This window comes from Mchenga conophoros, linkage group LG6, assembly GCF_057382185.1.
Source record: "Mchenga conophoros isolate Kocher_MC1m ecotype Shallow Benthic linkage group LG6, M_conophoros_male_GT1.1, whole genome shotgun sequence".
NCBI lineage: Eukaryota > Metazoa > Chordata > Actinopteri > Cichliformes > Cichlidae > Mchenga > Mchenga conophoros.
In genome coordinates, this window is record NC_140531.1 from 42,751,585 (window position 1) to 42,768,039 (window position 16,455).

The window sequence follows — 16,455 nt, forward strand, 5'->3', positions numbered from 1 at the left end:
TGAGCTCATCAGCCTTTGTTTTCTCCTCGGTTTTGTCACATTCAGATCATCTATTTGCAACTCTTTCAACATTCATGAAATGTTGATTTGATGATTGGTTGTCCTGCTCTTCAGCTTCAACATTCAAGATTCAAGATGTTTATTTTCATATACACCGCAAAACACAAGTGGTTACGCAGAGCAATGAAACTCTCACTTTGCCGGTTCCTCTCACACGACTAAATAAAAACTAACTAAAATAAAGAATAGACTTCACTCTGAGATAGAAAATAGTAAAGTAAAACAAGTGCATATGTAGCTTATGAGTGGGTGTAGTCAGAATATAAAGTGCAAGTAGTTACAACACTGTCACAGTGGGAATATATACAGAGTATGCAATATTAAAATGTTTATATTTATAAAGTTGTGTTATGTGTTACGGCCCTAGCAGGGCCTCCTCCTGAAGGTGCCTGTGTGGGCGTGTCCCACCACCTCTTCTGCCTGAGGTGCCGCCTTTCCCTTTTGTGCAGCTGACTCTCATCAGTAATTAAGGAGCTTTAAGCCCAGGGAAAGGTGAGCTCTGGGCCAGAGTGATCAACGAGTACCGCACCGAAGCGTGCAACGAGTGCAAGACCAATCACCCCAGCCAGAGACAACACGAGTGTCTGCGAGTCTTGGACGATGACTTTTACGCTGAACATTATTACAGCATCAGGAAAAGACTCCTCACACCTCGTTTCATTCCTTCCATTCAGCGTCTCCTGATCGCCCGCAACATGGAAGCGGACGACGTCAAGGTCGGCACCGTGGCGGATGGTATGGCCTGGATAGGTCATCATTTCCCTCTGTGGCTGCCACTCCCGTTTCAATTTTTCTCCTAGTTTCAGGCAGGCTCTATGACGTTCGTCCACAGGAGGCGCTGTACAGCACCGAGCGCCTGAAACACGGACAGTTTGTTGATATTTTTTCATGTAAACCTTTTTTTCATGTAAACCTGTTCTTGACATATCTACTGAGATTCGTTTGTCTTGAAAGGCTGATTCAACCCCGTTGTTGACTTTTATTTTGCCTTCCAGATTGCCTCAGTTGTATCGTGAGTGTAATTTCAAATAAAATAAAATAAAACTCAGAAGCGTCTGTGTGTTGTATTCTTCTTCTTATTATTATTATTATCATCCATCCATCCATCCATCCTCATCCGCTTTGTCCGGGGTCGGGTCGTGGGGGCAGCAGCCTAAGCAAAGAGGCCCAGACCTCCCTCTCCCCAGCCACCTCCTCCAGCTTATCCGGGGGAATACCAAGGCGTTCCCAGGCCAGCCGAGAGATATAATCTCTCCAGCGTGTCCTGGGTCTGCCCCGGGGCCTCCTCCCGGTGGGACATGCCTGGAACACCTCACCCAGGAGGCGCCCAGGGGGCATCCTTGTCAGATGCCCGAACCACCTCAGCTGGCTCCTTTCGATGTGGAGCAGCAGCTGCTCTACTCTGAGCCCCTCCCGGATGGCTGAACTTCTCACCCTATCTCTAAGGGAGAGGCCAGCCACCCTTCGGAGGAAGCTCATTTCTGCCGCTTGTATCCGTGATCTCGTTCTTTCGGTCACTACCCACAGCTCGTGGCCATAGGTGAGGGTAGGGACGTAGATCGACCGGTAAATTGAGAGCTTCGCTTTTACACTCAGCTCCCTCTTCACCACGACGGACCGGTGCAGCGTCCGCATTACTGCAGCTGCAGCCCCAATCCGTCTGTCGATCTCCGGCTCCCTTCTCCCATCACTCGCGAACAAGACCCCGAGATACTTGAACTCCTCCACTTGGGGCAGGAACTCATCCCCGACCCGGAGTGGGCACTCCACCCTTTTCCAGCTGAGAACCATGGCCTCAGATTTGGAGGTGCTGATCCTCATTCCCGCTGCTTCACACTCGGCTGTGAACCGTTCCAGTGCGAGCTGGAGGCCCTCACCCGATGAAGCCAACAGAACCACATCATCCGCAAAAATCAGAGATGAGATTCTGAGGCCACCAAAGCGAAAGCCCTCCGCCACTTGGCTGCGCCTAGAAATCCTGTCCATAAAAATTATGAGCAGAACCGGTGACAAAGGGCAGCCCTGGCGGAGCCCATCACCCACCGGGAACAAGTCCGACTTATTGCCGGCAATGCGAACCAAGCTCTTGCAACGGTTGTATAGGGATCGAATGGCCCGTAGCAATGGGCCAGACACCCCATATTCCCGCAACACCTCCCACAGGACACCCCGAGGGACACGGTCGAATGCCTTCTCCAAGTCCACAAAACACATGTAGACTGGTTGGGCAAACTCCCATGCACCCTCAAGTATCCTGGAGAGGATAAAGAGCTGGTCCAGTGTTCCGCGACCACGACGAAAACCGCATTGTTCCTCCTGTATCCGAGGTTCGACTAACGGATGAACTCTCCTTTCCAGCACCCTGGCATAGACTTTCCCAGGGAGGCTGAGGAGTGTGATCCCCCTGTAGTTGGAACACCACCCCGGTCTGCCAGTCCACAGGTACTGCCCCTGATCTCCACGCAACATTGCAGAGGCGTGTCAACCAGGACAGCCCTACAACGTCCAGAGCCTTCAGGAACTCGGGGCGGACCTCATCAACACCAGGGGCTCTGCCACCAAGGAGTTGTTTAACTGCCTCAGTGACCTCGCCCCCGGAAATTGGCGGGTCATTCCCCTCATCCCCAGACTCTGCTTCCTCCTCGGAAGACGTGTCAGTGGGATTAAGGAGGTCCTCGAAGTATTCCTTCCACCGCCTGACAATTTTCTCAGTCGACGTCAGCAGCGCTCCGCCAGCACTATACACAGTGCAGGTAGAGAACCGCTTTCCCCTCCTGAGACGTCTGACGGTTTGCCAGAATCTCTTCGAGGCAGTCTGAAAGTCTTTTTCCATGGCCTCTCCGAACTCCTCCCACACCCGAGTTTTTGCTTCAGCCACTGCCCGAGCCGCATTCCGCTTGGCCTGTCGATACCTGTCGGCTGCCTCCGGAGTCCCACAGGCTAACCAAGCCCGATAGGACTCCTTCTTCAGCCTAGTGGCTCCCTTCACCTCTGGTGTCCACCATTTGGTTCGGGGATTACCACCACGGCAGGCACCAACCACCTTGCGGCCGCAGCTCAATGCAGCAGCTTCGGCAATGGAGACGCTGAACATGGTCCATTCGGACTCAATGTCCCCAGTGTTCCTCAGAATGCTGTTGAAGCTCTGCCGGAGGTGTGCGTTGAAGATCTCGCGGACTGGGGCCTCTGCTAGACGTTCCCAGCACACCCTCACTACGCGTTTAGGTGCACCAGGTCTGTCCAGCGTCTTCCCCCGCCACCTGATCCAACTCACCACCAGGTGGTGATCAGTTGACAGCTCAGCCCCTCTCTTTACCCGAGTGTCCAGAACATATGGTCGCAGGTCTGCTGATACAATTACAAAATCGATCATCGACCTATGGCCTAGAGCGTCCTGGTGCCACGTGCACTTATGGACACTCTTATGTTCAAACAAGGTGTTCGCTATGGCCAAACTGTGATATGCACAGAAGTCCAATAACAAAGCACCGCTCGGGTTCAGATCAGGGAGGCCGTTCCTCCCAATCACGCCCCTCCAGGTCTCGCTGTCGTTACCCACGTGAGCATTGAAGTCTCCCAGCAGGACAACAGAGTCTCCAGGTGGAGCACCCTCCAGCACCCCCCCCCCAGGGACTCTAAGAAGGCTGGGTACTCTGAACTGCCACTCGGCGCATAAGCGCAGATGACAGTCAGGACCCGTTCCCCGACCCTAAGGCGCAGGGAACAAACCCTCTCGTCCACCGGGAAAAACCCCAACGTACCAGCAGCAAGCCGAGGGGATATTAGGATACCCACCCCAGCCCGCCGCCTCTCACCAGGGGCAACTCCAGACTGAGACAGAGTCCAGCCCCTCTCCAGGAGACTGGTTCCAGAGCCCAAGCCATGTGTAGAGGTGAGCCCAACTATATCTAGCCGGTACCTCTCAACCTCACGCACTAACTCAGGCTCCTTCCCCACCAGAGAGGTGACATTCCATGTCCCTATTGCCAGTCTTGGCAGCCGGGGGTCAGTCCGCCAGGGCCTCCGCTCCTGCCCGCCACCCGGCACACAATGCACCCGACCCCTATGGCGCCTCCTGCGGGTGGTGGGCCTGCGGGAGGATGGGCCCATGTCTCCTCTTCGGGCTGTGCCCGGCCGGGCCCCATGGACTAAGGCCCGGCCACCAGACGCTCGCCCTCAGGCACCCTCCCCGGGCCTGGCTCCAGGGCGAGGCCCCGGTAACCCTATCCCGGGCAGGGTAAACTGTTCCCTCGGTGTCCTTTTCATAAGGGTCTTATGAATCGCTCTTTGTCTGGTCCCTCACCCAGGGCCAATTTGCCATGGGAGACCCTACCAGGGGGCAATAGCCCCCAGACAACATAGCCCCTGGGATCCCTGTGACACACAAACCCCTCCACCACGATAAGGTAGCGATTCAAGGAGGAGTATTATTATCATTATTATCATTATTGTGATTATGCTTCATTTTCATGTACTGGGGTATCAATGACCCCCACGCTGCCGCAGCAGCTTTTGTGCGTGGCCCCCAAGTGCTACATTTTCTTTCCCGATCCCCTGACGAAACCCATTAGAATCGCTCTGGGGCACTCGACGACCCCAAATGATCGTTCTGGGGATTTTTTCATTTTCATTCACCCGTCTCTACTGAGGGTGGGGTACTCTGGGACCCCCGGGGTCTGGGGCTGCCCCGAAGGGGAGCACAAGGGTTAATCACAGCTGCCTGATCAATGTTTTTCATTAGCAGTTTAGCAAAGTTGATGGTGGTCTGTGTGTCTGTGTGAGTGAAAGACAGAGAGCAAGCGACAGATTTTCTGTTATAACCTTCACGTTATGGAGGCACAGTGTGAGCACTCAGGTCGCATCAGAGCATCGGGCCGTATAGTGTGAGACCTGCATCGTGACCTATGAACTTCTAACCCCTGCGAGTCAATCGTGCAGTTTGAGCAGGAGCTGAATACTGAAAAAATCGCACAGTGTCTGCCCAGCTTTAGGTGTACTGTCATCCGAGACTTGCACCGCAGTGTCGGCGTTAGGGTTAGGTTGTTGTGGTCATCTGTTGTCTTCCGGTATTTTCTCCATAAGCGACCTTTCCTCGACCAATGAGATGAGCGGTAATCTGAATTGTCATACTCGTCATAAGTGTGCTGTCAGCTCATTGGTCACAAAGCAGGAGAGGGGCTGGGAATTATGTTTTCAAACAAAGCGTTAATTCCATTAAAAGTTATAGACTACTTTTGATTCTCACTGTATTACGGGACAAAGTGCGTCCCTTATTAGCTCAATACGGGACGTGTACTTTTGTTTCGAAATACGGGACGATTCCGTTTTTCAAGGGACGGTTGGCAACCCTATCCTCTACACATCTGTGATGCTGGGGGAGGTAATTAGCTGTAGCTGTTTAACTGCAGGCACATTCCATGTGAGACTCTGGTGTCCTTATCTTCTGAGGGATGTCCACCCCCGGCCATTTGTGTGAAGAAGCTTCTCGGATTCTGTGCTTGCATATGGTGAACCATTAAAGTTAAGCCATACACGCGTGTGGGGAGATGAGCTTTGGATAACCAGGAAATGTGGTTGTAAGCATATATTGTGTGGCAGGAAGTCAGACACACTTGATGACATCTCCGTTTCGGAGTTTTTACTTCCCCTCTTAATTTAACTGTGACTAGTATTTCCAATGGAAATTACACATGACATGAAGAAAATTATACATGATGTAGTAGATTTTTTTAAAGAAAAAAGATAATTTAAAAAAGTATCTCAAGCACTTTAGCAAAATTCTCATGTCATCTGTTTCATAATGTTTAATAAGCTTCATACAGTTAAGCACAATCACTACATGACTGAAACACAAGCATAATCTCTATTAATAAAAATAGTATGCATGTACTGTATGCCTGAATAAAAAAAAAAAGTGAGATGTTGGAACGCTTTTATTTTTATTTTAGTAGACACAAAACTTACAATAGACAGCTGCTGGGGTTTGGAATCGAAGAAATGTCTGATGGTTCTCAGTCATCCAGGTCATCGTAGTCAAAGGAGCTTGCAAAGAAAAGCGTCTGGACTTCTTTAAGTTGCTTGAAGACGTTTCACCTCTCATCCGAGAAGCTTCTTCAGTTCTAAGGTCAAATGGTGGAGAGTCCCAGATACAAACCTAGTGGGAGTTTCCCCCTACAGAGGGACAAAAGGACCCCCTGATGATAATTAGTATGAGTAACTTTAAAACTTAGTAGCGGCCGCCATTGTTGGAAACTGGAGTTTGGCTGGGCCGAGCTATGAATTCTGGGATATGGTGGGCCACGAAGGACACACCCGACCCATCCTTCTAATTCGGGGAAAAGGAGGAGTCTACGAATTTGGACAGCCTTCGTCGCGTCGCTGTGACGTAATCGGCCTTAAAATGCAGCCATAATGAGAACAAGATAAAAAGTTCAAAACACCTGGTCAACAACCAGGTAGCCCAACAGTTACTCATTTAACTCTTTTGGGGGGTTTTGATTTTTAAGAAGAGAGTGGCTCTGATATATTTATCATTACTTATTTATTAAAATGTAAAAACAAAAAACTGAAATTGTGTCACATCTGCTTAATTTTGTAAAGCTTGTAAAGCCACAGACTTTTACTTGTTTTCTCTCAGGCTCAGACCAGCACACATTACATCAAACTCTTACAAGTCAAGAAAAGGAGCTGTTGGACAGAAAGACAACTGAGTGGGAAGGATTTTGGTTTTCCAATATATTAGTAATTGTCAGTGACGTTTATATTAATCAGGCTGAACTTTAATCATACTTTAGATCAAATCATTTTGCAGATCATCAGAATGATGGTTGGCAATGCAAACATGGCCAATAATGACAGTTATTGGCCATGTTTGCATTGCCCTTTTTTAAAATGTACTTTCATGACGTTATTGTGTGTCGGGTGGTGGTCGTGGCTGTCCAGACTGACAAGTGGGACGTTGAATGTCACCTCTCTGACGGAGGAGGAACCTGAGATTGTGGATTTTTTTTTAATCATATTTGCAGACAGTGTTATATTAATATAACACTGTATACACCATGGTGAGGGTCCTGTACAGCCCAAGAGAGAGCGGCAGCATCTCTCTTGGGCTGTACAGCAGCACGGCAGCATCTTCCCTTCGTGTTTGCTTCTTGGCGAAGAAGAAAAGGCCTTTCACAGACTCTGAAACAGTGAAATACTGCATGCTGGTCGTGGTGGATGTGGTGAAAAGTGATGAAAAAATTAAAGTGTGACACCTGCTATTAAAAACTTACTCCCGTAGGACAGTTCAAATATTCGTAGAGTTGAAGTTCTGGCGTCAGATGAGTTTGAAATGCTGTTAGATGACCTGAAGAAAACTGATGTAATGTCTATAGCAGGAGATCAGACAGAACTGATAATGCACAGTTGTGCGTATATGTCCGTTTTTTGGATGGGAAATTGCTCAGCTTACTACTGTTAGAGGGACACACAGCTGGCCAAATAATGTTTGAGAAGATTTAAGCTCTTCAGGAAAATGGTCTGGATATGAAGCGTGTCTGTATCCATGGCAGGAACAGTGAGTGGTCAGCAAAATATTTCAATTTTAAAGGGAATTATCAAAATGTTTGTTATCATTTCAAATGTGCAAAAAATAGTTTAGGTATAGCTCCCTTTTTTGTTTAAATGGACCTTTTGGTGTGCATTTGTGAGGTCACCAGATTTACAGGGGAAAGGAATGAAAAAAATTTTTTTTTTTTTTTACTTGTTTTCCAATACAGTTGTGTGGGTTTGAAATTGATCATGATCTGCTGCTTACTGGCTTCATATACATACATGCCAGATAAATTCCTCGGTTTGAAAATCTGGCCCAACTAACTTCGTAGTTGAATAGCCATGCCTTAAACATACAGATGACTTCTGTTTGTGACCTTTCACCCTCTTATTTGAGCCAAGGTCAGCCACCAGAATCATCACATCGGTTACAGCTTCAGTTCAGTTTATATGCTGCTCTACTTCATCATTTCTCATTAACAGTCTGCACTTATGTTTCTGATCTTCTGCAGAGCTCCTGTCCGTCATGTTGCTCTCCTGGTACAGTGATGCTGCCCTCTGCTGGACACAGTGGAACCACACCAAGCTCTAAGACTGAAATTATAACCAGTTCCTGTTAACAGGAAACAAACAGTTCTTTATAAAGCTTCAAGTATCAAATATTCACAGTGAGAAGGTGAAACGATTCATGTGGTGCTGAGTCCAAGTGTCTCCATCCACAAGCAGAAATCATGAACCAGCAGCATTCCTTAACATCAAAATATTTATTGGATGAACACGATTAAAATCCATCTCGTCCAATCAGCGTGTAGAACAAAAATTACAATATATACACTCTTTTGTATTTACAGCAGCTGAGGCGAGCAGCCTGTAACGGGAATAAAACCTGAAGCAGGACGAGCTTCATCGTCCGAACATCTCCTGCGAGGCGTAGGTCATGTAGAGGAAGCCGTCCTCATCCTGGTGCTGTTTGTACACCTGAGCCATGGTGAGCGACATGCTGGCCAGCCCTCTGTTGTTGATGAGCAGGTAGAAGGCCTGGCTGGGCAGCAGCGCCATGCGGTTCCTGAGGGGAGGAGCCAGAAGGAGCCACCATTAATCAGAGTCAGCCTGCAGGCTGTTAGCTGCATCAGCACAACAGTGACGCCAGCACAGCTGTTCAGTGAGGCGAGCACGCGTCAGCCATGTGCAGATTCCAGCTATGATTCGAGCATTTCAAGCATTCGTGCTCACACTGGGGGGAGGAGCACATGGAAACTGAGCGAGGGCTGAGTTTAAAGTGAAGCTTGTACAGGTATTCATCTGTCAGAGCCAAGATTATGCAAAAGCTCCATTTGTCAGACTGAGGAGCAAGTGTATGATGAGCGACTGCAGCTGGAGCACCGGCTTCAGTAAAGATACGATCATGTACCACAAAACATGAGACGATCCAAAACATTTGCCCCCAAAGCCACAACTTTGACCCTCTGATCAGACTCTAAGTAGAGCCCAAAACTCATTCACTCACAACAAGATTTGCTTCAGCGTCTATATTCATACTCTGAGGGGGGAATCATCCAACCGTTAGATGAGCCAATTGCTCTTTCCCTTGAGGTCTGATATCCAGGCCTCATTTCTGACAATCAGGACAAGTCACTAAAGCCAAATCAGCCCATCAGTGAACCTGAGCATGTGGAGCTGGTGTGCAGCTTTCTCAGGAAACTCCCACAGAACTTTATCGACACCCAGACGTTACAGTCAGTGGGTACGATTGTGGGGCAGCGAGGCTGAGACACCAGACCTTTGTGTTCTTAAAATAAAACTACAATACGTGTCTTTATGTTCACATGATTACAACTACTGAAAACTCAATGTTCCAAATGACAAACAGTTACTGGACGCAACTCAGGTTCTGTGAGTAGACAGAGCTCCTCGATTGGCTTGAGCAGCCAGCCTGTGCGCTCTCTGCTCGAGTCAGATCACTGAGTGATAAAGACTCTCACAGACATTACAGAGGTCTAAGGTTTGACAGACATGGATTAACTGTTAAGACACATCCTGTCACTTCATGTTTACACAGCAGCTTCCTCAGGCCATCATGGCCGTCACAGATCCTGCTGTGTAAGCATAAACAACAACAAAGGGGTCAATAAAAGTGAAAGAGCAAAAGACTCCAAGTCAGGGGTGTCCAACTCCAGGCCTCGAGGGCCGGTGTCCTACAGGTTTTAGATCACCCTGGGGCTTCACACCTGAATCACATGATGAGTTCATTACCAGGCCTCTGGAGAACTTCAGGACATGTTGAGGAGGTCGTTTAGCCATTAAATCAGCTGTGATGGATCAAGGACATCTAAAACCTGCAGGGCACCGGCCCTCGAGGCCTGGAGTTTAACACCTGTGCTCCGGGGGGGGCGTAAGAGTCTGGAATAAAAGCTTCTCATTTTTAAAATAAACATTAACTGATGAATTCACCAGGAAAACATTTCTCCTCAGTGTAGAACTGAGGCATGAGTATTGTTGAGCTCCGAGTTCGTGTTAAAGGACTCCAGCATGTGTTCAGTGAAGCTTGCAGGTACCGGTACCTGATGATGGTGAGGAACTGCGTCATGGTGAGCTCCTGCGGAACCAGGAACTTGGTTTTGTCCAGCGGAGGCAGATACTTTTCCTTGTCGTACCTCTCGATGATGACCTGCAAGGCGCAGTGAGTGGGTGAGAACATAAAACACACCTTCTCGGACTCCGCGTGAGCCCCACCGCGCGCTTACCGGGATCTTGTTGGGGAACTTGGCCCTGATGCCCGCCACTTCCCGTTTCCTCGTTGCTGTGGACAGAAGAGAGACAGTGAGTTTGCTGGACATCAGTGTTGCTGCTGCTCGCGGCGGTGCCGGTTACCTAAACTCTTCCTCAGCTTGAACGGTTTGCTGTGCGGCTGACTTTTCTCGCGCGACGCCATGGTACGTGACGTAGAGCCGGGTCCACATGCTACGGAGCGAGCGCGAGTTAAATAGAGGCTGCAGCGCATCAGCTGATTAGCACATGGCCGCATGAGCGCAATTGAATTAGGTTAGAGTGCGGAGCAGGGCCGGCCCCAGCAGCTTTTAGGCCCAAGGGCAGCAGACAGCCCCCTCCACCCCTCATCCTGGTTATTAAACAGGATTATTGATAATGTGCCTCTGAGAGAATTTAGAAAATGTTTAATGTTTTTCTTTAAGGACAGAATTTGTTCACCACAGTTACCACATGTTTTTGTCTTGTGGTAGAGTTGTTACTCTTCCACATTGAAAGGAGCTGAGGTGCCTAGGTGGTTCAGCATCTGCCTCAGATGCCTCTTGGGTTAGATCGTTAAACTGCCATCGCAGAGAGCCACAGCCAGAGAAGCAGATGGATGATGGATTAAAAACTTGAAATTTAATCACATCAGATATTTAGAAGACAGAGTTCTTAACAACTCATGACCTCTATAATGTAACCTTGATGACACAGCTTGGGGGAGGGGGTAACCACACAGTGAACCTCCTGAGGTTGAGACTTTTCTTTGCAGGAGTCCTGGGCAGAGAATCAAGCAAGGGGAGAATGCTCCATGGAAGGGAACCAAGGCTGCCTTCAGCCACTGTGCTCTATAGGCGACTAGTCTTTAAAATTAGCTGCTGTAACAACCAGCTTTTAGAAAAATAATGTGTTTCTTTTCCTCTTCAGCATCATCCGGGTACATAAACCTGAACCAGATCAAGGTAAATCATAGCAAACTGACTACGTAACAGGCGCTCTTCTTCACTTGGACCTTCCTCTGCCAATCACCTGCCACCAGCCAACCATGCAGGAACATTCAGGGCAGGGCAGTTTGAATTTCTAGAATTGTTTCACATCGACTGTTGGAGAAAAAAATGAATTACTGACCGTAAAAGAATACTTATGATTCTAACTGATCACTGATGACCAATGTATAGTTTTTGTGCTGTTTTCCAACCTATTTTGCTGTTATTGTCTCTTTGTATTCTTCTTCTTCTTATTATTATTATTATTATTATTATTATTATTATTATTATTATCTTTGTCGTTTGAGTCTATTTATATTGGGCCAGTCTAAAGTTAACAGCAGTTTATGAATGGGGGATGCTTACTATTTAAATTGATATTGAAATCAACAGGAAAATAATAAATACATCCAATACATTCAAACAGAATTCAGATCTGTTTATTTATTTTTTACTTAATGTTTATTTTAATAAATAAAACAACAATAATAATAAGAGCGCTTCAGCTATTATATTTTGAAAATCCGGACAGGATGTGGTTGCTGCGTTCGTTCCGGCAGCTCGACTCTCCGCCGCTTTGACAGCTGGCTCGAGCAGGAGTTGTTCGGTTGATGGACCGCATTTTCCTGCGGAGGATATTTCACTGAAGCGGGAGTCAGCACCGGACTGAAGCCGCCCCGCATCGCTCACGGTCCAGCCATGGATGAGCAGGCGGGCCCCGGTGTCTTCTTTAACACCAGCGGCAGCTCGGGCTTACCCGGCGCGGGGAACGTTAAAGCTCCGCAGCCCGGGGACGGCGGCGGAGAGGCGGCCCGGGCTCAGTACAGCATCCCGGGGATTTTACACTTTCTCCAGCATGAGTGGGCCCGCTTCGAGGTGGAGAGGGCCCAGTGGGAGGTGGAGCGGGCCGAGCTGCAGGTAAGCAGCCTCTCGGTCGCAAGGGGTTTCATTGTTGAGGTTGCTAGCAGAACGGAGAGGCGCTGTACCGAAGTCCATTGGAGAATGTGGAAATTGTTCTTAAAATCGATTATCGGTGAATACATCGTCAGAGTAAAGTAAAAGTTGTAGTTTACTTTGATAGAAAGTGTTTTTCGTTTAATTCGGCATAGGTTTAAGCCAATAAAACGTATGTTTTTGTGTAATGTTTTTAACTTTTTGGAGGCTAGGTGCAGTTTGCATGTGCCTTGTCGCGCACGGGGCTCAATACGCAGAATGACGCACATTCATTAAGTAACATAATGTTATGTGTTTGTAAGCGCTTCTTCTCTAATCGTGTTATCGCCGAATTCACGCTCTGATTCCACTGTTTCTAGATGCGGTGCTCGGTACTGGTTTTACTGTTCGTTTCCCAATGTCAAGCGGGATGTGCGAGAATTGCGTAATATTTAAATGGCAGTTTCGCCTTATGCTGTATTCGCTGCGCTCTCTGCTAAGCAGGCTAGCTGCGGGTGACATTTCAGTCATTCCAGCCGGCTCTGTGTGGGTGTGAGCAGCTACCTGTCATGCAAGCTTACGTGTGTCCGCAGCCAGCTCACCTGAGACGTGCCAGGTTTACCTGAGCGGGGCAAACGTGCACGTAGAGCCGTGCTTGCTTTTGTTTGTGGGTTGTTGTTTTTTGGTTGGTTACCGGAATCGGTTAGTTTCCCAAACCGCCCCAGGAGGGCTTTGTCCCACAAAGATCAGTGTGTGTTCAGTTAAACGTGTCCGATAATGGATGCATACCGATAATGGGCGCGTGCACGCTGCGTGATCCCGTCCAGTCACGAAACGTTTGTGTGCAGATTTAAAAGCTGCAACCTTAAACCGAGACCCTGCCGGTGTTTTCCTCTCAGTGTGGAGCAGAGCCTCCGTGGGACAGCATGCAGGGCTCTTTATCCTGCTTTAAAAGAGGGAGGTCTGCATACATACAGTCAGAGGTCATGTTCAAAAATGAATTCAACATATCTGCAGTGGCAAAGTGAGTCAAAGCATTTAAAAGGCAACAAAAACATTTTCACTTTAAAATGTTCAGTAGTGTCCGTGCTGCAGGAGTTGAAGAGCAGAGTCAGAACATCATAGCGCTGCTTTCTGATGACAGATTTAGTTTATTTTGACAATTTAAACACAAACAAAAAAACAAACATCCCTTTTAATTAAAGTTTGAGCCACTTAGCGACAGGCGGCAGATTATTGGTGTCCACTGCCTCTTCAGTTTATTATCCTGTGGAAAATAAAATGGCTCATATACCTCCCATTATTCCGGATCACTGACACTAAACATGTTTTTAATAACAGACAAACGTAGCCTGTGACGCTCAGCTCTTTGCTTGTTTCTGAGAGTCATCCTACAAAACCAGTTGGGTTAGCGTCATTAGCACAGTCCTTCTTTTCACTCAGTCAGGGGTGAAGTTTTGAATCCAAACTCAGAGATGTCCTCCACTCCCTGTAGGACCAGCGAGGTCAGAGCTGTGTCTGCAGACGTGGAGGTGAAAAGAAGCCTCCTGTTGGGCTTCCTGCTTTCACTGCTCACAGATCAGATCCAACAATCGTAACGGCGCAAAGGTCGGCTGCCTCCCAGCGAGTGCCTCGTGTGTCTGGGGTCAGTCCCACCTGTCCTCGCTGAGCACCGTCATGGTCACAGTGCTGAATGATATCAGGGCCCGCCTTCATGCAAAGTATAAATTTGAAAGAAATGAATGGTTGATGCAACGACCCAGCGTGTAGCCCCTTCTGTAGGAGGGATAACCTGCAGTGATGTTTCCTGCGTGACCTCATCAATCAGTCTCATCCCTGTGGAGGATGGACAGACGCTGACTCTACGTTACGTCGTAGAGGAGCTCGTGGTCCTTTGACTGTAAGCGCCGATCTGCTACTTGTTTACATGACCTGTTTACATGACTGTGCGCTCACCTTGGTATTTTTGGTTGTAATTTATGTTTACTGTAATGGACGCACAAGTAGTAGAAGAAGAACGCATCTCTAACTTTTGTTCTGTTGGAGTAAAGTTTTCATTTCCTGTTTCTGGGGTGAATTCCTCGGTGCAGGGGTGACTCTGATGCTTCTGATGAAATAACAAACGCCAAAACGATCGATGCCATCATATTTAATGGCTGAAATCTCTTCGTTTGCACTTCCAGCAGATGTTTTGTTGCAGCGTTATAAAATCAGAGTGTATCGATCCCTGCTGTGCATGTGTGGTGCAGGTGAGCGTTTCCTCCTGTGAAGGATGCCGGGCAGTGAGTCAGACGATCTCACGGCGCGTGGGACGCTTCACGCTCATGTCTTACATAAGCTCGAGTCATCGTCGGCCGAGCTTCACTGACAGCCAGCCCGTAAAGGAATCACTTCCTGTGTGGCGGCTCAGCTGGTGCACCATTTAAACCCCCCCCCCCCCCCCCCCCCCCCCCCCCCGGCACAATCAGATAGCAGGCGTCTCTTTGTGTCTCTCAGCTGTCTGAGTGGCTTTGATGATAAAGACCTGGAGGGGGTTGGAGGGGGGTGACGATTGGAGCGGGACGGCGCTGGCTGGCCGACGAGGCCGGAGACCAATTTGAGCCGTAAATCCATCTGTTCTGGTGCAGACGGGCTGCATGTCATCACGGGCTGAGACGGAGCGTGAGTGTCACTTCCTCTGAGGTAATCCTCCGCAGGGGAGAGGAAGAGGAGGAAGAGGAAGCTGGCACACAAGAACAGGAGAGATTACTCACAGTCTATTGTCCACAAACAAAGAGACAGGGCTGGAAGCTCTGAGCGACCAAGTCTGATTCCCTGTTTCTCGTGTGTGAGTTCACGACACCAGTAAAGACCAGTTAGGCAGGAGCGGTCATCAAAGACGGCGTCTGCAAACACCGTCCAGAGGTCTGTTTCAGGACAGCTAGCAGCCACCTATCAGTCGGAGAGGCCACGCCCCCTCTCACAGCCACCTGTCGGTCGGAGAGGCCACGCCCCCTCTCACAGCCACCTGTCGGTCGGAGAGGCCACGCCCCCTCTCACAGCCACCTGTCAGTCGGAGAGGCCACGCCCCCTCTCACAGCCACCTGTCAGTCGGAGAGGCCACGCCCCCTCTCACAGCCACCTGTCAGTCGGAGAGGCCACGCCCCCTCTCACAGCCACCTGTCAGTCGGAGAGGCCACGCCCCCTCTCACAGCCACCTGTCAGTCGGAGAGGCCACGCCCCCTCTCACAGCCACCTGTCAGTCGGAGAGGCCACGCCCCCTCTCACAGCCACCTGTCAGTCGGAGAGGCCACGCCCCCTCTCACAGCCACCTGTCAGTCAGAGAGGCCACATTTGATTCCTTTAGCCTGAAAACTTCGTAAAATCTTTAAAAAGTTCCGGTTTAAGCAGTTCACAGATCAACGAGCTCGTCTCAGATGTTTTCAGGTGCAGCCAAAACCTGGCGTGAACGTTTTCTTCGTTCCTCTGAATGAAGCTCAGCTTCATCCCACTGACAGGAAACAGGAAGTTGTTTTTTTCTTTGTTTTTTTAAACTCCAGGTCGTCTCTGTCAGAAATATTCGAACCAATCTTGTGATGTTACCGGCAGCCAGTTTTATTCTTCCCTCTGTGCTGTTTTATAAAAATGTCTTACCGAGACCCTAGATCAGGGGAGACCACGAGAATTCTGGGTAATTGTGCAGCTGACGGCCTGTGTGGACGTTACTGTTGCTCGATTACACCTTCAGATAAAATAAAAAGGTTTTTTTATGACACGAAGAAGAAGTCATGCGTGAGCAGGGGGAAGTTTGCCACATCGAAAAGGCTCGGATGAGCTTTCCAAAGTTCTCCAAGTTGTGCCTCCATCGCTTGTGTCCAGATCACACGCTGCACAGCCGTGCTGCTCCGTCTTTTTCACCGACGTTTACGTGTTTGAGCGTGAGCAGTGTGAGCGGCTGTGGTGAGAACCTCACGAGCGATTGATGATCGGGAGCTGCTCGAGGTGTTAATCGCTTCTCGTTACCCCACGTATACTACACGACACACGATGAAGGCCAAAATCGGTCCGATCACCAAATCGGTCGCACGACTCAAAAATCGTCTCAAAATGGGCCAAAAACCGCACAGTGTGAGCCCAGCATTAGAGCAGCAATGTTTGTTGTGTGCCGGCGCACTTTTTCCATAGGCATGCTTCTAGTGGTGGGCACATGAAGAAC

At 48.8% G+C, this 16,455-nt stretch overlaps 2 protein-coding genes across 4 annotated transcripts in view; one reads left to right on the forward strand and one right to left on the reverse strand.

Moving 5' to 3' along the window:
- Positions 1-8,342: 8,342 nt before the first annotated feature.
- map1lc3c (microtubule-associated protein 1 light chain 3 gamma) lies at positions 8,343-10,627 on the reverse strand. The gene is made up of 4 exons (XM_085278266.1): positions 10,465-10,627; positions 10,338-10,393; positions 10,155-10,261; positions 8,343-8,659 (listed from the first exon to the last, which is right to left on the reverse strand). The coding sequence occupies exons 1-4, from the start codon at positions 10,616-10,618 to the stop codon at positions 8,497-8,499; spliced, it is 480 nt and encodes a 159-aa protein (XP_085134392.1). The 5' UTR covers positions 10,619-10,627; the 3' UTR covers positions 8,343-8,496.
- Positions 10,628-11,882: 1,255 nt separating this feature from the next.
- LOC146573396 (striatin-like) overlaps positions 11,883-16,455 on the forward strand; it is a 35,211-nt gene continuing 30,638 nt past the window's right edge. For all 3 annotated transcript variants that reach the window (XM_085278222.1, XM_085278223.1, XM_085278224.1), the window contains exon 1: positions 11,883-12,245. In XM_085278222.1, the coding sequence (XP_085134348.1) occupies positions 12,027-12,245 (219 nt within the window). In that variant the 5' untranslated portion in view covers positions 11,883-12,026. The remainder of the gene's footprint in view (positions 12,246-16,455) is intronic.

Excerpts from the sequence above, each read along its gene's own strand:
- map1lc3c (XM_085278266.1), bottom strand. The coding sequence starts at position 10,618 with ATGCGGCCATGTGCTAATCAGCTGATGCGCTGCAGCCTCTATTTAACT. Across the intron at positions 10,262-10,337 it reads AGTTCCCCAACAAGATCCCG|GTCATCATCGAGAGGTACGA; the intron begins GTAAGCGCGCGG and ends TGCGCCTTGCAG. Across the intron at positions 8,660-10,154 it reads CAGTTCCTCACCATCATCAG|GAACCGCATGGCGCTGCTGC; the intron begins GTACCGGTACCT and ends TCCTCCCCTCAG.